At 38.9% G+C, this 22753-nt stretch overlaps 3 protein-coding genes across 5 annotated transcripts; 1 reads left to right on the top strand and 2 right to left on the bottom strand.

Annotated features, from left to right (window-relative positions):
* Positions 1-23: 23 nt before the first annotated feature.
* Positions 24-1888, top strand: LOC116916759 (GPI mannosyltransferase 2). 2 transcript variants are annotated; one of them, XM_032922100.2, is made up of 4 exons: positions 24-329; positions 389-551; positions 1248-1489; positions 1551-1888. In XM_032922100.2, exons 1-4 carry the CDS (start codon positions 234-236, stop codon positions 1782-1784), a joined length of 735 nt encoding a protein of 244 aa, XP_032777991.2. In that variant the 5' UTR covers positions 24-233; the 3' UTR covers positions 1785-1888. The 2 variants fall into 2 exon arrangements, with proteins under 2 accessions (XP_032777991.2, XP_045025342.1); XM_045169407.1 differs by having other exon boundaries at positions 389-1489.
* LOC116916631 lies at positions 1828-5759 on the bottom strand. The gene is made up of 7 exons (XM_032921908.2): positions 5024-5759; positions 3896-4812; positions 3540-3833; positions 3285-3474; positions 2513-3218; positions 2166-2436; positions 1828-2100 (listed from the first exon to the last, which is right to left on the bottom strand). The coding sequence occupies exons 1-6, from the start codon at positions 5604-5606 to the stop codon at positions 2178-2180; spliced, it is 2949 nt and encodes a 982-aa protein (XP_032777799.2). The 5' UTR covers positions 5607-5759; the 3' UTR covers positions 1828-2100; positions 2166-2177.
* Positions 5760-6464: 705 nt separating this feature from the next.
* LOC116916721 (ras-like protein) lies at positions 6465-15089 on the bottom strand. 2 transcript variants are annotated; one of them, XM_045169406.1, is made up of 8 exons: positions 14909-15089; positions 14643-14740; positions 12080-12239; positions 11739-11993; positions 9027-9153; positions 8630-8760; positions 7522-7806; positions 6465-7457 (listed from the first exon to the last, which is right to left on the bottom strand). In XM_045169406.1, the coding sequence occupies exons 3-8, from the start codon at positions 12116-12118 to the stop codon at positions 7167-7169; spliced, it is 1128 nt and encodes a 375-aa protein (XP_045025341.1). In that variant the 5' UTR covers positions 12119-12239; positions 14643-14740; positions 14909-15089; the 3' UTR covers positions 6465-7166. The 2 variants fall into 2 exon arrangements, with proteins under 2 accessions (XP_045025341.1, XP_045025340.1); XM_045169405.1 differs by having other exon boundaries at positions 12080-12237; positions 14642-15089.
* Positions 15090-22753: the final 7664 nt, after the last annotated feature.

Here is a 22753-nt window from a genome sequence, read left to right as displayed (position 1 = left end):
TTGAAAACAACTTTGGATCGTCTGCAAAATATGTGACGTAGAAAAAAAACCAAGCAGCATGTTGATTGGAATATTCAAAACTTACGAAAAAAAAATGTACAAATGTTTAGAAAATATGGCAATATTAAGATAGATTTTGTTTAAAATGTATCACTTAAATGTAACTTTCTCAAATTCTGAGATCTTATACTTGAAATCATTTCATTGCGATCGCGGAAATCGCAAATAAAAAGATGTCGGCGCCCAGTTCAAAAGTAAACAAAAATGTTTTGCCTGCCGGATTTTTTCAGTTTATGCTGTACAATCGTGTAATTTTGGTTGTTGTCCAAGTACGTGCTTTAATCTTTCTCACTTTATACTCCATTTATTAACGTATTTATCACACTAGGTTATTTTTAACCATCTAATACCTGATCATCAGTCAGATGGATTCCAATCACCCTACAAGCATTTCACAGTCAATTCCAGCATGTTAGATACAGTTGTGGAATTCACGTTAGGTGGATTTTCACGCTGGGACGGACAGTATTTTCTCCATATTTCAACCTTAGGTTACACCCATGAAAACTGTCTTGCCTTCTTCCCTGCCTACCCTATTCTTTTACGTTTCCCAGCAATTTGCCTTTCTCCTTTTAGTCACTACAAACTCAGTGACTGGAATACTTCTTTACTTAGCAGTCTTCTCATCAACATTCTCTCTTTTGTTATAGCTGGAAAATATTTGTACTTGATCACAGTTAAGTTGTTTGGCAACCCATATTTTGCCTTTCGAACATGGAAGCTTTTCTGTTTTTCCCCTGCAACAATTTTTTTCCTGGCTCCTTATTCTGAATCCCTCTTTAGTGCTCTCACGTTTGGTGGTATCTACTACTGCATAGAGTACAAGTTTCTTTTAGCTAGCATATTTTTTTCTGCTTCCAGTCTAACTAGATCCAATGGTCTTGTAAACATAGGGTTTTTGCTTTTTTTTGTGGCTAAAGCCGCATTTCAAACCAAATGGAAACACCTGCCTGTTTTAATTGCAGAATTTTTAATTTCAGTAGTTATCACTGTTGTTCCGTTTCTCTGTTATCAGTATTATGCTTTTAAACTGTTCTGTTTCCACAATCCTCATAATCTCCCTGAAGTGATTCATAGTCACCTGGTAGACGGGAACTTTACTGTTCGCGGAGAAAAAATACCAGTGTGGTGTGACAAAAGTATTCCTGTTTCGTATTCCTACATTCAATCCCATTATTGGAATGTAGGATTCTTACGATATTTTGAGTGGAAACAAGTACCAAACTTTCTTCTGGCGTTTCCCGCTCTACTGCTTGTTGTTCTCTATGCACTGTTCTACGTTAGAGAAAATTTCGACATTCGTTTTGGTTCCAATCCGTTCAAAAATGGTCATTCGCCAGTTCATCCCATTTTTCGTCGAGATGCTGGAGTTTTTGCAGCTCATTCCATCTTTCTGGGTCTTTTTACGTTTTTCTTTGCTCACGTCCAGGTAACCGTTAACAATGAAATATGAACGAAAGAGTCCCATTAATTCTTTGTATGCTGTTTAGATCTCAACTCGTTTAATCGGCTCTTCATGTCCAGCATTCTACTGGATAATGTGTTGGCTAATGGACGATAAAGGCAAAAAGTCGCAAGGGCCTAAGAATCGGACTTCTATGGAACAATTAAGTCTGCTGCGAGAGCAAGACCTTTCAGCCTCGGGAAAATGTGTACGTTTCTATTGTTTTTCGTACGTTGTCGCTGGTACTGCTATGTTTGTCAATCACCTACCTTGGACTTAAAACCAAGATGCACATGAATGTAAATGGATGGAGATCAGTAATGTGGGATGTACATGAAAGTGTAAATGTAACTATCTAACAGTAAAGATTCCAGTCACGACTTATAAATATTGTAAGGTTAGTTGCTCCAGTTTAGGATGTTACGCATCATTAAGAAGGGTAATAGTAAATAGGTACCAGTAGAAAAGTCACCATGAACGTCCTTTACCAATCGGGTACCCTTTACGACAATAACAAACGATTCCTAAACAGATCCTTAACGTGAAGACGGTCAAGACTGGACGTTGACGACTTCCCCTTCAGCATATTAGCAAACCTCGAAAAGAAAACAATTATTATTAAAATCTATTTGGCTTAATTTTTTTTTACAAAAGATGGTACAAGATCGTCAGCTTAAAAATTATTGGCCAGATGAATCGCCGATGAGGTAGAGAGAACCAAATCGAGTGTAGGCAGTCGGGTTGTTGAAGACTCCATTCGTGACCGCGGTTTACGACGTCGTTTAGCAATGGATCGCTCTAAATCCACGCGTACGAATGACCGCAGATAGGGAAGCACATCGGCAGAATGGCTGCGATGATTCAGTAAAACATTTCTTGGTACTGAGCAATGTAGTAGAACACGATTGGCAGTTTTTGTTACGTGATTATATCTAGATTGCAAATAACAAATTCGTATAGGGAAAGCAAAAAAAAAAAGAAGACGTAGCAAACGAATGATAAGCATACCGTAAATCCGATAGTGAGTTCTCAATAGATGTCCGCGTCACGTCACCCAGGTCTTTCTCCATTAGTTGACTACAGCGATCCGTCATAAGCTGTTGAATTTCATGCAGTAAACAGGCGTCATTCCACGATAAATCGTCTCTCACGAGACACGAACTGAACAGTTCTTTTCCTGCGCGCAAATCCATGCAGCGAGCGAGATGTGTCAAATCATTTCCATCCTTCGCCTTCGATAATGGCTCCTCATCGACTTCTATTGTTCCTTCGACTGCGTCAGGTTCAACAAGGCTATCGTTTGACAGGATTCGTGAGAATCTTTTCTTCTTCTTACTGTCGGTCATGAGGATGGCATCAGAATCCGTATCGTAAGTGAACCGTAAAGACCTCGGGGCAGAGGCGTAGGGCCACTCGCTGAGTGTCTCGACAAGGGGAAGTTCTATAAGCTGAACTGGGATTGTGTCTGATGAATCGCTGGAACTCCCCCAACTCCGTCCGCCATTACTACTGGCGCCTTCTTCGTCATTCTTCAGCTGCAGTTGGCTAAAGTTCAACTTTAGCCGCAAAGGATGAGACTGCAGGAGGAACTGTAACTTTAACAAAAGCGAACGAAGATCGAGGTTCATTACACCTCGGCTCCCCACCCAATTTTCTAGTGCCTTCCATTCTAAAGGATAGCCTTCTGCTAGGCACACACTCCACAAATAACCGCCTGTCAAATCACATTGAAAAATCGTTTCCAACTTTTTCGATTAGATACGGGAAAAGAAGAACTTACAGGCGGTCGCTGGATCTGGGCTCAAAAAGTAAACAATATCAAAGTAGCTTTTAATTTTGTCCTGGATTAGTGTCAAAGCTCGTTCCTCGGTCGAACCGAGGGTTAGGACAATGGGCCGCTTGCTGGTCTGGATCAATGTTGTCAGAGCATTATAGAAAGATTCATCTTCCGATTCGAAAACAATATCAACCTGGAATTGCACGGAAAGTTACTAACAGTAAAAATTATCGCTACTGTACATTAAGGCGTTATTACGTCTTCAAAAAGTACTAAGGACAAAGCTGTTTTAGTTTCTGGGCGGCTAGCTTTTACTGCAGATTTACCACCACCAAAGAACAGTTTGTCCAAGCTGTTCGTTACGGCATTACTATTATTGTTAAGCGAATGCGATTGGGTAGCCTCGTGAAGGTGAGAAAGGACAGTCTTGCCGTTTCTTCTCGAGGATGCATTTACTTCCAAAACATTGTAGCCTAATTCTTCGGCCAAGGCGTAGATAGTGGCCGTTTTGCCACATCCGGCCGGTCCTACCAAGAGAATACAGTTGCAGAGCTATGAGGGAGAAAAACACGATAGATCAATTATCGACGAGAAGGACTTGCTTTTTTATTTACCTGTTCTTCTGGATTCCAGCTTGCATTTGATGATTCTTCAGCCACAACTTCTTCCGAATCCGTGCAATCTGAAGATATCCTTTTTCTCTTTCCCACTTTTTTGGCCTTCTTTTTGGGCAACGCCGTAATCTCCTCGCCCGCTCTCGATTTCCATTGATTTAGCCAATTTTTTATCTGTATTGAAGACCCACGATTGTTGGTTAAGATGTCGTTTGAATGCTTGGGAGCATAGGCATCCGTCCATGGCAAGTGTTGGCTCCCATCGTCTTCCTTGTTTGTTCTAGGAAGTAAAGTTCGCAAAATACGAAAAAAAGGAAAGGATAAAGAATAGTCTTCTTTTAGACGAGTAATCCAGTCTTTGCAATAACGCCACTCGAGGTAAGATGCTTGTTTGAGGGATATCGATCGATTGGACGACGAGCTGATATCGACGTTTGACGAATTTAAGTTCAATGAAAATCCAGTGGGTCGATTGATCTTAGAGCGTGGATGGCTTTTCCGCAATAGACGTGATAAGAGATCTGGATAGGGAAGTCGCCACGGCTGAGAACCGGCCTGTGTTACGTGACTAATTTTTGGAAAAATCTCAACTGGGCGCAGCTCCAGGGCTACCAAAGCAGCGGTTTGCTGTTTCAGCACCTCAGGAACGCCACTGAAAAGGAACTCTTGCTTTGCTTTCTTTATAGCTCGTGCTTCGTCTTCCCATTTTTTCTTTAAGAAAATAGGAGCGATATCTTCAGCTATGATCTCTAAATCATCACCGTCTTCTTTCATTTTCTTTTCTCCTTTTTTACGTTTTTTCAGGGGTACGTTTTTGCACTCGACCTCTGCAGGCTCATTTTGTATACGTTCTGGTCTGACACGTACCCTCGTACTGCGTCTGGGTCCTTCTTGAATTTTACAATCTTCGACATCATCTAAGAACAAAACAAAACAAAAAAGCATGTCAATCCAATTAAGAATAGATGCAAACATTTTCACTGCTGTATGGAATACTCAGAGATCAAAGTATAAGCTTCATTACAGTCCACTTCTCTAGGAAGGCCTCTCAGAGCTTCACTCTCATCATTGCAACAACAATAAAATAAATAACTATTTATATTCTGGCAGACTTGGTGTCATTATTACCATCCGAGACCTTGACATTGCTGGAAAGGCAAATTTTCATTTTCCACTCTGATTTGGGTGTTGGAGGTTGAGGTTCAGAAAATTGAACAGCATCCATGACTTCAGGACTGGGACTTGATTCTGTCGTTACCAACTCTTCTGATGAGATGAGTTCTATTGTGTCAGCTATGGCACTGGGAATGCCGAGCTTTCGTTTCTTTTTCTTCTGCATTTTTTTTACAGTGTGAATCTTACTGCCTTTCTTTGGTGGAGATCCATGAACTTGGGCTTCCACAGTCATGATACAAGGCTTTGACTTTTTTTTAGACTTGTTTGTGGCATCTTCTCTGTCAACTCGAGAGAAGTATTTGGTGATGGAATTTCCAGGCTGAGTGGTACGAGGAAGAAATAAGGAATCATCATCAAAGTCGTTATCGTCTTCATCATCGACGGCAACGGGTCTAACTTTGCTGGTACGAGTACGTTTAGTAACACTCTTTGCACTAGTCTCAGGCAAGTCTCCCGGGATGCCATCACAACTCATCATTTCAGTTGGCTTTGTGGCATGTGGACTGAAATAGTGCATCAAATTTCGATTAGACATGACGTACTAAAATGAAAAATCGATCACGCCACTAGTTATGGTGCGAATTCCATGATATGTAACACGATAAAAGGCCACGATAAAGGCTAACGAGGCGCACAATGGCCTAGGGAAAAGTCAACACAGAAAATTCGCCATTTTTCCCGCTCTTCGACCGTTGTTGTCAATTTTCTTCCAAAGCTTGTCAGCGGCCAGCGGGACATTTTTTTTTCTCGACATTTTTTATTTACGTCCACACGTTCATTTCGTTTGATTGACCGAAAGCACAAAAAGGTTGATTTGAAATATGTAGAGTATTTACTCTGCTACTTCAACACAAATGTAGAAATAATGAAGGGTTTTAACGTTTACGTTCTACCAGGTTCTACGTGTGTCGGTGATTGTTAATGATTAAAGAAAGAGGTAATTGCACTGCCAGACCTTCGAACTTTTCACGACCATTTCAGGGTTCATGCAAATTTAACAATTCAACTTCAAGGTAGCAGACATGCCAAAAAGAAACGCCATTCAATCCAAACGACATAAAACCGCAAATTTCCATTTCCATTACAAAGGTTTACAATGAAAACGACCTAGAAACGCCTCGAAAGAAAAGAACATAAACTGCTAACTGCGGATGATTCAAAAATTGTCCTTTTTCTATTTGATCAAAGGAAAATAACAAAGAAGGCTTCATCATCGAGTGATTGACGTAACAGAGACTTTCATCCTCTGAGATAAAGGCGTGAAAAGCGAATCAAAAAGTATGATGGAGCTTTTCTTCAGATCTTTCTTGCCTTTTTTTTTTCAAACCATCAATCACCAAAGAAAATCAACGCCTATACTTGAAGAACGTCGTAAAGAATTGTGAGAAATACGCCGAAACGAAATTTTGGTGTATACAGATATTTTTCCAATGATATGCGCAATCAATATACATCAATATATATACTGCATACAAAGTACAATAGCATGCCAATGGAATTCGTGTTATATAAATGTATATATGCGCACACAACCTTGTGGATCTTTCTTGACTCATTGCAAACATATTGCACGTATTAAGCTTCAAAGCTTGGATATATAACGTTCTCTGCTCATTAAATATTCGAGACTCTTGTTTCTATTTTTTGTTGTTTTTTTCACGGGTTATAATTGTGAAACGACATCATTATCGTACAAGTACGTGATAGTGACTAGCAAGACAGAGGGGAGCGGCAAGTAGGTAAAAAGAAAGAATCGCGTCGGTAATAACATTATTTTTCAAAAATAAAAGAAAAAACAATAAATTTAACAAAATTATCCTGTCAAAAAGCGAAACAATTATCTTGCCAAGTGCAGACTATGAAATCAGGGGTCTCGTTAAATATCTTTTTTTTTTTTTGTTGTTGCACAAAGCGCACTGTAAGTGTGTCTTGCAAGAGGTACGGGACGCTACAAAAAAACAAACGAATTTATAAAGGCAAAATAAAAAATTGCGAACAAAAAAGTGTCACGTGATCCATAAATTCACACGTCTAAAAGCTTGAGGGAAGGAACATTTCCTTCTTTTTTTTTTTTTCTATTTGGTTATCGTTGATTTTATGAAACGGTACATGAATTACGTTTGGCAAAGCTGCTGGTGCCAGTAGGTGATGAACTGACTGATGAATTGACAGCGGAAGTAGCGGCAGCAGTGGCGGCGGCTGCAGCGGCTGCGGCGGCTACGTTCGATCCGTGCAACGACAAATGGTGACCCAATTGGGGATGGGGGTTGCTGCCGCTCGTTCCCGGAGGGATGAGGGTTCGTGCGGGCAGCGATTGGCGTCGTTTGCGGACGGCTGGGCTCAGCGCAATTCGCGACTTGGCCTGAATAAATAATTCTTGAAATACCTAGCAAAATAAAAATGCATTCATTCTAATTGGTGTTAAATACTGAAAGGCGGATATTTGATACCTGGACGACGTTGATGTTATTTTTGGCTGAAGCCGGAACGAATCCATGGCCCCAATCGCAGGTGACGAGCGATTCGACCATTTCTTGACACAGGAAATTCCCTCCGTCGCTTCCGGCGCGACTTCCACCTCCGCCAATCGCTTGATTTTCATACTTCTCCTCATCGGTGGGTGGTTCGGAAGAGACGGAACCGGAGCGGATGAGATCCGTTTTGTTCAACACAACGACGACCGGACAAGCCGGGCCTTTGACTTCCAAAATTTGAGATCGACAATGTTCCGCTTCCTATAATTTAAAAAGGTAAATATATACTACCAATGAAAATGGCAAAATTAAAAAAACACTCGTCTAACAAAGCTAATGAACAAACAAAATTCGAATTTTCTTTTCCCTGGCCATTCTGTTTTAATATTTCGCATAGGTTGCCATACAAATGTAAGGAGGGCAACAGACTCCGTCCAGCTTACGGACAAAACGATGGGTAGGATTAGACGATGCAAAGGAACTGCATCATTAGAGAAGCATGTAGTCCAACTATGTATTTTTAATGAATACAAGAAAAATAAAGTAAGAATTTTGGGTCATATGTCTACAAAAAGCCCCTCCTCTGTTCTAAATCCCTTCATCATCTAATACGAAGAAAAGCTTTTTGTCCCCAGCAGCGAGATGTTCGTACATTTCGATGAAACCTTGATGAGATCTACGTATGCACCTTAAGCTGTTCTCTTCTTTATTTTTCGTGTGTTTTACGACCAAGCCGAGAGGAGAATCAATAGCATCTCTCTAAAAAAAAAAAAAAAGATGGACGCTATATAAGTGAGCGCTGCCGCCCAACGTCAATTGGAGCGTAGCTCTTCCTTTGAGCAGAGCAGGATCGATTCTCATTTAGTAGTTACAGCAATATCTCTTACACATGCACTGTATGCTTAGTTTCGTACAATTCCAAAAACAATAAGAAAAGTTTTTTTTCTTTTTTTTTACAATAGAACCACTGCACCAGACAGAGACATTCAATCACCCATTTGTGAATGGCTGGTATATTAGTACGAGCGCAAGTGAACAGTTGGGCAAATGACTTGTTTGCATAAAAGGAGAAGAATAACGATACCTCTAGAGACGAAGGATCGTCGGATGCGCAGACGAGGACGAAACCATCAGCCGATTTGATGGCCAACGATCGCATAGCAGGGAAAACATAACTGCCGCCCGTGTCCAGAATGTCCAAGCGTAGATCTAGCCCTGTTTTATTTAAACAAGATTTATGTATATAATACACACGTCTATACAACACACACATAGAGGCGTGTATATTTCATGTATATAGACGAACAAATTGTGTGGAGTCAAACAACCCCACACAACAACAAAATAGAGACAGCCATAACGATTAGGAATAAATTATCGTGCGGGTCGAAGGGGCATGAATAGAAGCTTTTCTGATATAAACGCAGCATGCACCCAATATACATAGCAATCTATATAAATAACAAGGGGGGACAATATACCTTGACAATCGAGCTCGACAGTGTGCATATCTTCGACGGTGGGCCTGTAGCGAGGACTATAGGCTGCGTAGAGGAACTGGCCGACTAACGAAGTCTTGCCCGCCCTTGCTGAACCCATTACCACGACCTATGCAGGAGAGGAGCATAAAAAGAAACAAATCCATAAATTTGTATGACGTCGTTGTATACGCAACCCGCCTATAACAATAAATATAACATCACGACTACCTGCTGTCCTTCAATTTGAGAATAACTAGAGGCTATGTGGATTTGAGTGATTTATCATAGAGATGTTATTCAATTGATGAAGGATATATCGATCGACCTAGATTTTCTATCGAGTATGTTGACAAACTTTTTTTCTTAGCTACCATCGATTTCAATCCTTTTGTCAATATAAAAAAGGGCGAGTTGTTATGTCTACACAAGAGATTTAAACAATGCGAATGTTCTTATAAACGCAGATCGTAGAGAAATGCCAAGAGCGTGTCTGTATGTGACACGTCTATTGTACACGTGTTTATATACGTGTGCAGACATGTCGAGACTGCCGATTACAGTCTTGTGGAACGCATTGTAGTCAACTGATCAAATATCAATTATAGAAGAAAGTTGAACGCATATGTTCCACGGTGAACGAATGCAGAGCTACATACAAGAGGAGCCATAGAATGGCGACGAAAGATGAATTGTCGACGATTATTTGTTGATATCGACAAAGGAATGGAAATGTGTTTATCAAAATTATAGGCTATGTAGTATAAAATATGTGCAGGACACGCTACACTAAAGAACCCATATCATATAGTCTATACACAGCAATAAAAAACGGTCCCACTGGACGGAAAGTTCACGATATTTGTAGTGACTCACGGCATAATGAAACACGTGCCAAACTTCGGGATTTGTCGGCCATCTCGCGGTTTACATTCACGGATCGTCGAATTCGATCTCTTTTATATACTGAACACTACCACATCCACGGCTTCTATACTTTCCCCATCGCAATAATGCCCATCCACTTCTTTTCTCTCTGTCGTTGTCAAATGATTGCCACCCCCCTACCCGCTTTTTATGTACGAAACGTGAAAAAGCTTCCAGCAATTGTCACGCGTCATTTGTTTTTTCGTTTCTCACGCATCAGCGTTCATTTTCTAATGGATCTGATGCAGTTTTATCGGTACAACACCCGCCTATATACTTCGGATGTCGCTATTGCCCACCGCTGGACCTGAAATATTCGGGTTTGTTATATAGACGCTGTTACTCTACGTAAGTGCATACAGTTGCAATAATCGATCGGATATTGCTCTAATTTAAATAGAGAGAAAATCAGAACTAGAATCAGAGAAAGAGTTCTGACGATGGAAAAGAAAGTCATCATAGAGACGTGTCCATCGAATGGGAGGATATATAGAGACACGTGATGGTCTATAATAAGCAACAAATTATCCACACATTTTCTTGGGTAAACGTTACAGAGATTGTGGGTACGTGTAGTTATTGGCTAGGGTCCAATTGTGCAATAAATTGGCTCGTTCTGATATTGTGCCCATCGCTGGGCGACCGTCACAAACTACAACATAGATTGGCTTCGTCTCTAAGGGACACATGCAGCCTCTAGTTTGATTGCCTTTCTTCAGTTTTGGGTGTAGAGCAGCGAAGCTATAACTTAATACACATCCATAGTCATTTCCTCTGAATATCCAATTACATATACCCACTATATATATTGATTGTATGCAGATTTTCGTATATACCCAGTGGCCCGTGAAAGTTTCTATTATTGAAAATAAATTTTCGATGGATTCTGTTCTATCGTCGACTGTCGTTGGCACGACGCCATATCATTTGTTTTGATTAGACTCACCGAGCAACGGTTCAAAATGAAAAACAAAGGTCCTTTTTTTTTTTTCCTCACTGCAATTTACATAAATCATGGAACTTTTGGGTGGAACCGCGTTGGTTAGCAATAATGCACAAATATAAGAACTTCCTTTTCGTTGGCCAGAGTTTGGTCTTTGCGTAGGCTATAGACACTCATTTGCTTAAACGTATTTACCTTGTCGAAACCACGTTCAGAAAAAAGAAATATTTAAAAAAAATTGTAACTTTTTGTGGACGATTTGATACCCACATCACGAATGCTGCGTGTTAACATAACCAAGGGGATAAGAACAATCACGTGGCACGGCTGCAATCCTGTTTGCATATGCAAATGCCGTGAATCTACACATCTGGAGTGCGTCCCCACGTGCCAATCTTTCCCAATTCTAACAGATAATATCAAAATAGGGAAAAATAACACGCGAAACAATAAATCCACGACCGTCTTTGATTGTGGCAGAGCTATACATCTCATCCAAGATTGAAAATGTTGATCGTTTGATCGTCTAATGAGCACACATCAAACGAAACCATCGAGAAATCAAAACTATTTTGAAGCCACCATTTCTTGAAATGGAAATATCTTTCAATCGGCAGTCATTATAGTTATTAGAAAATCACGACACGCATATCAAACTCTAGAAAATCTGTGCAATCTCGAGAATCATCGGCACTTTTCGAATTCCCGCCCATTTCAATCGTCTCTGCTTGGCTGATTTGAAGCGTTCGTTGCATTCGAAACATGTTGGAAATTAACAAACACATATTCCACCAAAACACTTGAAGAATTTAATAGTCTATAAAAGTTTTTGATTTTTTTTTTACCTTGTAATGAGATTTGACTGGAGTCGAAGGAGCCGGTGGTACAAGATTCTTTCCGGCGGATGATTTACTGGCGGATGAAATGGCTGGCTCGGTGGAAAGTGGGCGACGCCGTCGGCTTTGCCGATGGCTACCGGACGGTGTTCCACATCGACCTGCAGATTCTTCCAACGGCGTTTCGTCAACCGTTTGATGGCAATGGCTATTGCCCAGTGGCTCCTCTTCGCTCGTTGGAGATTGCACGACGCACAGGGCTTGCTGGATTCATCCGAAAAAACAATACAAAATTGGGTCAGAAAATTTGCATATAGACGCGGAAGAAAATAAAATGTAATTTAATTTACAAGCGAGAAGCGACGCCTCTGTGAATGTCCTCCCTTCATTTCCTATGTGGTGTGCCGAAGGCTATGGTCCAAATCAATATATTGCTAGTTCTATCAAAAATGGATACACGTGGACCGTCACAAAAATAAATCAAACTTGCTGCCTAGCAACGTGTTCCCTGTAAATTGGAGAAAAAGTCAAATTTAAACAAATAGTGTAAAAATAAAAAAGAAAATGTATCGATTTATTCGTGTTATATAGTCTAGTGTATAGCCTATAAAAGTGGAGTATTAAAGTACATATCAATGTTTGGGGAAGATGTCGACACGATAATTGATTACTATTTTATATAGATGTACATTAATCAACAATCTACGATATAAATGAATAAGAGAAACCATAATAGATTCCAACTTCTTCCGTATTACGGGATTTGTTGAATTTTTTAGAGAAAGATGTCGTATTTCTTAATGCAGTCAAAGCTTATGGAACGTATTTTGAAGAACTAATGCGGCATAATAAATGAAACAAAAGAACTATGTCTATTAGGATTGTTAAACAAAGAAGGAAAAAAAAACAGCTGATACATACAAGTCAATAAGGAAATATGTATACGGAACGCGTTGCACCGGAGAAGCATTTAATTACATTTTCTTTTATATTTTTCCTCATTTCTATTGTCACAACGAGTTTCGTGTTTCGTGACAGTTGAATGGACTCATAAACTATTTGATTTAATAAGAATAAAAAGTTTTCTTACAAGTAACGCATATGGGAAAAACGAGGGGGGGGGACATTTACGACGTGGTTCGTGCGTTAACCTTTAATTTAAAAATAAAACACATCTTTTATGTGTAGACTTTAGACGAGGCTTATAAGGTGTATAGCCTTTAACGAAAACAAACGTTCCAGCGTTGGCCATTTCTGCACGTATGGCATTGGATTTCTCTCGCATCATCAGATATCGAATTTTCAGAAAAGAAAAAACGATGACGTTCTTTTGTTTTCGTTCACACAAAAAAGAAGCAGAAATAATTGGTAACATGTCGGCCGAGTTCATTACATTTCGTGCATTCAACCGCATCATTTTTCACCTTTTCTCGTATTCAAATGAGATTTTTCGAAGGGCATTTAAATGCCACAAGATTTGCAATACATTTCAAGTGGTTCACCTGTGAACATCACATCAGTTTCGTAATAAATTCTACTAGATTTGTGTGAACAATAATAGACAAGAAATACACAGTCAGTTGTCTATGGTTAAAGCAACAATAGACTACATATACAGTATAGAAGAGCTGTCGTAATATAACTCGAGTGCCTTTTGTGGTTATTGCATTGGGGACTTGCCTACAAGGCTCGGCAGTGCTTATCGTTATTCTTATGGTACACATGTTTACGTTGTGTTTATTCGCTACAATTTAGGTCAATCAGTTTTATTGCCGCTATTAAACGGAGAGGAAGAGCGCAATTTCAGGTACAAAAAGGAAAACTCATTTGCAAAATTGCTGCAAAAGGAAATCGACAGTTCAATGGCCATCCGTTATGTGGATATGGCAAATCAAGCAAGAAAATGAAACGCTCGTATAATAATAGATTTCTCTTGAGGCAAGCAAAGTCATCACTTTTCGTTTTCAAATCAACGTGGAGGTTTCCTTTGTTGAGCCTTTTAAAACTATGTTCCCCGTGGCAAAAGCAATCAACTAAATAGAGTTTCGTTGAACCAAACAAACTTTGCTTTCCTACTTTTTCCTATCGTCATCATTTTCACCTTCAAAACCAAAAAAAAAATGGCGAGATCATAAAGCGCGTGCATAAAAAAAAAAAAAAGTTCCAGAAAATTTCAAAAGCAACGCCATTTGACGTTGAAAACTGAACGCAAAAAAAAAGCGCCAGATGCGCCTCTAGTAGCATCAAAGAGCCCATAAAAAAAAACAAATAGTAAATCTCTTTATGCAACACTATCTTTTGTTTGAGTGTGAAACTCAGGTGCAGAGTTATATAAATTCGATTCAAACGCACCATATATTATACATAAAGGAAGAGTTCAAGATGTATAGCGTCAAAGTGATGCATCACCGATAGCTAAAAAAAAAAAAAAGATTCTTTTTGGACACTTTCTCATTTCTCTCTGGGCCATATATTAATGCAGATGTTATCGAATATACTGAAATCCCCCTTTTTGTGTGCCATTCCGTTCTCCTAAATTCCGTTCTTTTTATACGACTCACTTTCACGGGCAAAAGAAAAAAAAGTGTTCGCATAGTGACAGGATCGAGCGCGAGCTTTTGAGATTGAATCAACGTCATAATATAATCAATAATTCGTAAAAAGAAATTGAATGGTGTCATTGAATTGATCACACCCCATTTGCATATACACTGTGTGTATATATAGTCTAAATATAAATGTGATGAGATACATATACAGACTTAGCTATATACACACCGTCGGTAGAAACTATGGAAATGAATCAGCAAACAATGCGAAAACAAAAAATTCTCATCCCAACTTAATATATTGCACGATTATAACAATAAATAACGACACGTGCAAACGAAAAAAGAGAGAGACACGCTTACCTTTTTTGAAAAAAGAGGGTGAATTCAAAAACGCGGAAGATAATTTGACATCTGGTGTACATGTGCGACTAGACAGGGGGATGCCGTTACTGATTGCACCTACAGCGAAAGTGTGATAAAGTGATTGCCAAACCAGAGAGCAATTCGCCCAGTGTAGTCCAGATTCAAATAGCTAACCCCTACGTAAAACAGAGTCTAATACGTCAAAAACCACTTGTTCTATGTACGACGTTTTCAAAAATGACCCCAAACCACCGAATTGAATACCAAAGAAATGCTGAAATCACTGATCAAATATTTCACACTGTTGACTTGTTTCACGTTCACTGGCTGCGTGACAACTGACTGACGTTACGATCCCGTTCTGCCTTCACATGCCACACGGTGCAGATATATAGGAAGGCAGGCTGCGCCGCTCTCTCTGAGTGTCTGTCGTTGCGCTGCACTTGGGAACGAGAGGGGGAAGGGACTGGTATCAGTTCGACTCTGGTAAGAAAACTAAAACCACAAAAAAGATAAATAATTAGCATATTTTTCGAAACTTGCATTTCTTTTTCCAACGCGCATTTCGTCACTCTTCCTCCAATTTACAAAATGATTCACCACGTGTCAATCTTTTTGCATTTTCAAATTTGCACAGTTTCCGTTTTCCTACCCATCTTATTCAAATTGCCATTGTCTCGTAAACAAAAACAAAATATGCTAAGTGATGACATAGCGGGAAAAACCTGGTCAATGTTGGACGTGCACTTGGCATGACGACACAGACTTTTATGTGTCGTTTTCAATTGTTTTTTCCCCCACCGATGTATAGAACGTATAAAGGAAGTTCATTGCAACTGTACATTTAAGACCCGCCGTACAGCGGCATATATACGCACATAATTGAATAATCATCTTAAAATGACCTTTTTTGTGCAGACGCTGAGATTATCATCACGATGGTAAACCCGTTGCCTGAAGTATAGTATAACCTAACGTCGCACAAGGATTTCCAAGTTTTACCCAAAGTCCTTCATAAACCGAGACATGACCTTTTTATTTATGAATTCATAAAGGTGAACCATCATAAAGGTGAACCAAAGATGATCCTGATTAACGAGCGTGCAGTCTATTACGTATGTATATATTTAAGATAAAATTTTATTACGTTTACATAACCTGGAAAAGATTATGCTGATATACGGCTGCTTGTAAAATATAGAAATGTATGTTGGCAAAAGGTCTGAACGAAATCAAAAATCGGCTAACAAGGGGGAAACCGGCCAAGTTATCGATACACGCACATAATTTCTCTTATATAGAAAGCCAGCAAAAAAAAAAATTATTGCAATACCTATATGCTCAGGCTTTATATGATGGTATGGGTGAATATATAAAGGATCCTATGTATAGGCTATATATAGACATTGTATTAGAATAATGACATACCCATATCACTGACATTTATAGATCCTTCCATGTGATTTTTATTCCTTTCTCTGTACGGATTCTTCTGCCAAAAAAAGAAAGAAAAGAGGTTTTTCAGGGGAGCAATGGAATTGAATTCTTTGTTCTTACGAGACCATACGTATAACGTATATGCACGTAGCAAACACAAATCTTTGCTCTTGGCTGATTCATCTCATAAATAGCTTCTATATATAGAAATTGTTCGATGTATTTATTGTTAAAAGCTCCGTATATGGAGATTAATAGCTCAGGGCGTGACTCTACCGTGAAGAACTCCCTCCAATCTATACTGCTGTATACAGCTGATTAAATCGCTACTAATAATTAGAGACACTATAGAATATAGACTGACAGCGCATCAATCCCTTGTCAGTCTTTTGTTTTTATTTTTTATTATAAAGTCATTGTCTATATACAAAGTTCGTGTAGTATATAGTGTCAAGATGCTGGAAAGATACGCGTTTATATAAAGAAAAATGTGTCGTGCAGACACATTTCAAAGTGAAACAAATTGAAGTCGATATATCCGGTGGCTGGGTATACGGAAACACGAAAATCGGATCACTAAATCAATTCCGCCTTTTAGCATAAAAAGAAGTACACATTTTGGGCTTAGACTATATAAACATCTATATACTTCACTTGGCGAAAATTCGCACCTTCTTTATTGATTTCGAGAAATATATATAGTCACGTTGCATTTGCAGCATCGGATATATATCACCCAAGCTCTCCTCTTTCACGCCCTCCAACAAAAGAAAGACGATACCATTGTTATCATTATCAAAGGTTTGTATCACATTACATCTTCGCACACGCAGCCTCTGCAAAAAAAATTATTGATCGCATACTTTTAACAATCGATGACGCATATTATCTACCTCAATTTTCAATTTTTTTTCTCTTATCGATCACACGCTGCTGTGGTTATTCTTTTACCAAACACTTTTTTTTTTCCTTCATTTAACTTTTTTTGGGGGGAGAGGATTGCCTTTGATCAGCTTCGCAGAAACTTCCAACATCAGTATCTGGGCTTGACAAGATGTCGTGTATTTACCGATATATAGACAACAGCATTTTGAGAAAGCTTGGGTTTATGTGATGCGTAAAGGTTAGAGAGATGTATTGCATATTTGTAGTCATCAGAGTTCAACAAGGTGGAAAGCGAAAAGAAAATAGTTAAAACCAACATTGAAGATATCGATGAAGAAGCAAATCGTTAGACATTTTTTGGGGGGGAAATGAGGGGACTTTTCTGCAAGAGACAATAACAACTGAATCATTAAATATTCAGTGAGGAAGTGTGGAATAGAAGCCACCTGGGCATCTGATGTGTCTTGGATAATCAGCAAAGAGATGTTTTTGGCAGGTATAGATAAAAAATAAATGAAACAACTTTTCTATTTTGACTTTGACGTTTATTTAATGATTTGCTTCGTTGTGTGTATCCATATAGTTATCCGTTTTAACCAGAAATTGAATTGCCGACAAGGATATATGCCTGGATGACGGAGTCCATGGCCATATCTTTTATGTAATAACTTCATAAAGAAGTCAACTCTTTGGATCTCGCACGGATGGAAAAGAGAGGCGGGTCAGAATAAACAACTTGTCCATATAGCATCCATGGCATAAGTCCACAAACTTTAGCCAATTCAAAAGAATATCTATGTTGCAAATTAATTCTGGCTTCGATGCAAAAAGCCATTCATTATTATCGATATATTTTTTAATAGAACAAGCTGATGACATCATCTTATCATTCATTCCTCAATGATGTCTATAACTGAACAGAGACTTCGCATTTCAGGATTTATTCAAGCGTTAATGATGGAGGGCTTTGTCGAAGCGGGAAATAAATCAAGTTCATCATGAAAGTTGAATGACGCAGAACAACTTCACCGTGTTCGCTGTATACCTGGTGAGCATCGACCGAAACTCAAAAAAAAAAAAACTTTCCGTGCGCCAAGTTTCGACCTGCTTTTCATCTTATGTCTAGAAACTCTTGTCAATCGATATATAGAACATTGATGTTCATCATCGTTTGGCACCGCTGCCCATGTAACAAGGGATCGCTATAGAAAATGCTAAGCTGATTAACAACCTTCACAGTAGATACACATAGACGATGTTCTCTATTCATCGAAGAAGAGCTCGATGTAGAAAAGATCCTAAAAGTCAATACTAGAGAAAATGAAGAAGTCGTTCAGTTGTACGACAAGCAACATGATCATCAAACTTGAAGGCAGTTGCCCTTTAAAAAGTTTCATTCACGGAGACGAGAGACGAAAGTTAAAATGCCCATCCCATATCGGATGGCTGTTCTGTATAGACAATCTGTTTCAGCTTTTGGCACGTTGTCGTTTTCTTCTGATCTTTTGTTTGCATAGAAATGCAGAGCGTGATAGAATGCGATGCCGAATGCTTTTAATTGCGTTTTCGAAAATATCGTTCACATGCGTTGTATATGAACAAACAAACGATGTGCAGAAATTCATTTTTTTTTTCAATCTTGTTCGATTTCTTGTAGTTGTTGCAGCGCTCGTGGGAAATGACGTTAATTTAAATGCGGTCAGATACAGAAAGAAAAGCAGAATAATGTAATATCGATGATAAAACGAGATTAAAACAATAACACAGCCAACCAAAAAAAGAATGACGTGACAAAAGAACACCATAGGCTGTTGTTGGCACGGTAGCAAGTTTTGCTACCGCTACCTAATAGAGCCACACACACACACACACAAAACAACCTTTAATCAATGTATAGTAATCACTTTGCAATTGTGCCCTTGAGCACTTTGTCGGTATAGTTTCCTCCTCTTCCACCAAACGAATATGATATATACGGTATATATATAACCAGAGTTAATAAATCCGTTTATAATATGGAAAGAAAACTCTCTTTTGGGTTTCGATGGAGGTTATATTTCGTGAACGAATAATTACCGAGTGGTATAAACCGCATGACCGGAAACCTTATACATTTTCATCAATTCAGTGTGCGGAAATAAGTCGACAGAAAAAACAGTCGATATTGTATATCGGAGAAACAAAAGAAGGGGACCAATTAAAAAAAATAAAGAAAGAGCCAAAGAAAATCAATGGAGCTATATAGACGCAGGGAGTGAACCTGATTAATTTAAGTTTATGTGAGATCTTAAAAAGGAAGTGTTTGCTTGGTCAACATGTTGACGATAGACTTGCGTTATAAACACACACATAGGCGTTGGATAAACGACGTGCTGGGGAATTGGATGCGAACAACAACAAAAGAAAAACAAGTTTTCGGTTGCAGTCGACGCTCCTTTTTCCCTTATTGCTCATCGAGGAAATTGCGGCAAACGTGTGGCAAACAAGTTCCATTACAAGGCAAGAAAAATAAAAGGAAACAATCAAGACCCTGTTTTGGTTAAAGGTAAGAAAGGCAGAAAAAACAAGGCAGATGGCAAACAACCCAAAAGTTTCACATTTAAAGAAATACGGTAAGTTTTTGTATAAAACTTGTGATGCCTTTTTTTGTTCTATTTTTTAACGTTACGTCTTTTATACGAGAAAAACAAGAGTTTTGTCGCCTTTATCCGAACCGCTGCACATCATAGGCAAATAAAAGAAAAACATTTCATCTTTCTTGATTTTTTTTTATTTCTTATATAGAAAACTTTAATACATCAATAAACAATAAACAAAATAGCGAAATATCGTCTTCTAATATTCTAAAACGCTTAACGGAGCGTATTTCAGGGCTTTGCCTCAGTTTAAACGAGTCCCATTTTCAATGACAAACGGATATATAGTAATTCGCTACATCATTTTCATTGAACTGGAAAATGGCGAATATAAATTAAATATTCAGAAGCTTTTTCTCCATATTTGACGCGATTGTCGGATGATTCTGACACGGTTGAGTGGAAATTTCCAAATGATTGACCTTCCTAAGAGAATATCTCCTTCAGCAACGTCTGCGTGGTGACGTAACAATGTCTATTGTTTCTTTCTATAAATAAATAGATTTAGGTCGTTAGCATCAGGCCGCTTGTCGTTTAGACATCCGATGTAGAACAAGCAGTTCTATACACACACACGCACAAGTGCGTAACTATCCAGGGTGGTAATGAAGAAAAGGGATGGAGAAAGTATGGGAAAGAGGAGGGTCATGTCCGCGTCTGCCAGCGTGATGGATGACGGTGAGGGTCGTTGAGTTTTCCAGGCAGAGTACAACGACCTCTACATGCATTTCGTCTCTCTCTCCCTTTTTTCTTCTTCTTCTTTTATTCGTTTATAGTTTCTATCGGTACAATCAGTTGAAAGTAGACGCTATTACGTGCGTGCGTTTTTTTTTCCTGCTATAAGACACTCTCAACAAAGTGTTGGATGCTCAACTTGAACGGCTCTCTATAATTTAATCAGAAGCTTCTATAAATTCTATATAAATAGTATACAGCACAACCGACCTGAGCGTCGAATACATTTCAGGCCACTTTCTTTCTTTGTCTAAAGTACGAGCATAAATAGTTTGTCTATTTCGTCATGGCAACCGGAACGTTTACATCTGGATACTACATGTTTCATTTTTACACGACGACTTTAACTGTTTTTGTGTGTGTGTGTGCAAAAACAGGATAGCATATACACATGCATTAAAGACAGGGATGCACAGCAACGTTTAATAAAAATGCACAAAGTAAACAACTGTAAAAAAACAAAGGCCTCGTATTTACATTGATCTCGACAAAGTAAATCATTCATTTCTACATGTCTGAGTTTTGTCATGCCCGTTTTTCCTGTATATTTGTCCGCCAATAATTGAAAGTGCCGGAACGTACCGTGAGCGTGCATGTGATGTCTATACACACTATGTGCGTTATCAATTTAAAAGATCAGACCGCCGCACAGAGAGCAAACGCCAATTTCCATAGTATATAGAGAAAATAAAAAAGGTTGCTTAACATTTCTAGCCGCCAGCGATTTACCAAACAAAAATTCTTAATCAATGTCCTTCCCCTAAATAAAAAACCTTTAGAATATATCATCAGGTTAAAAGTTGCTCCACCCAAATTGTATATATATTGCCCCCTACCAACGACATCACTCAATGACTAACAGTGATGAATAGCTGGGAAAAGGCAGCAGTCGCTTTCTATCTCTACACTGAAAGAGGGTAAATACACAAGTTGCGTTCCTCTATAATGTTATCTTCTTCTTATTCACATCACATGCAATAGGCCAGTTGGCTCCTACGTCTATAGAAACCAATCAGGGAACTGAGAGACGGATGGTAAAGACACGGCAGATCCCATAGTGTGTTTTTTTAATACCGTCATTCAATCGAGATGCAATAGAAGTCTATCAACATCGCTATCTATAATTCAGTAGACTGGAACTTGGTGGTCGAGTACTAAACTAAGTCTATATATTATGACCATTAATTCATAGTTGATTTGTGCAAGTAATTAAGACCCTTGATTCTCCCAAACGCAGTTGGGAGTTGTGTTTTTTTTTTAATAGTTTGGTATCTTTCGTACATATATTTGAAAGGCTAACTTCTGCAGTACGATCGAGTACGATCAAGTTGGCGGATGTGACTGTCCAATTACGTACGGATGCCAAGAGCAACCAAGGTTTTTGCGTAGATCCGTTTTCACCCTTCCGTCGCTTCGCTTGCTCGTCAAGTTACACGCTATCTACTGCGCATTCACGTCGGGCAAAAGAAGATGGTTATTTAGTTCATTATACGAGGCACTTTATCGAGTCTTTTTTGTTTATTACCATATACTGCAATATGGCAAATTCTCTAGTGACTAACGGAGATGCTTTGATCGTTTTAATGGTCTTTGGGTCAAGTCCATTTATTTCACGTTATAAATTGCTGTATCTTTTAGAGAAAGAGGTCAAAGCCAAAGTCATATCATGTTTCATATTTTGTCAGGTTTAAGCGATAGAAACTTACTGACCGTACTGTATCTCAGTTATTAAAAACGAGCAATACACACACGCACACACACCCGTATTTTGGTGTTATCGATCACCATCTCCTCTTAAAAAACACATATCCCTCATGTATTTTGTTAGGAACAAGTAGGTCAATGGGACGACGGTATGTCATCCATACGGCGCGTGTCCTGTCAATATGGAAGGAGGGTCATTTGCTCGCAAGAATAGTTTAGTTGATTAATATTGTTTTTCGTTTCTTGGATGTTTTTTTGTTACAAGAATTGCTGCACTCTCACTCCCACGTCCTTTTCTGCGAGGTTCCCTTCCAATTTGTTAGGGAAAATGAGAAGAAACTAAGAAAAAACAAAAGTGTATCAGATGGACGTAGAGGCTATCAGCCAATAGGGAAAGTCTGGTTTCGTTCGCTTTCATGTATTTGCTGATAGAGGACGGATCGAGATGGAAAACGAGATGAAAGGAAGAGATATATATGAAAACAAAAATGCAATCAGGTTGGGGTCATGTTGATCCCACTTTTTTTTTTCATGTCTTTTAGTACATCGAAATTGTGTGCACTAAAAGCCGATCGCAATCTTCGCTGTGGGTGGCCTTTGCCACCTGCAGATTCAATAAAGAAGAAAAAAAAAAAAAAAAAAGAGGTGACAACAGCTGGAGAAGGTCCGACGTTTTCAATTTGTGTGGCAACGCGGTCAGAAATAGCAAGTA

Source organism: Daphnia magna, linkage group LG2 (genome assembly GCF_020631705.1).
Source record: "Daphnia magna isolate NIES linkage group LG2, ASM2063170v1.1, whole genome shotgun sequence".
Classification (NCBI taxonomy): domain Eukaryota; kingdom Metazoa; phylum Arthropoda; class Branchiopoda; order Diplostraca; family Daphniidae; genus Daphnia; species Daphnia magna.
Note: the sequence above shows the minus strand (reverse complement) of the source record. Positions and strands in the feature narration are given on the sequence as shown.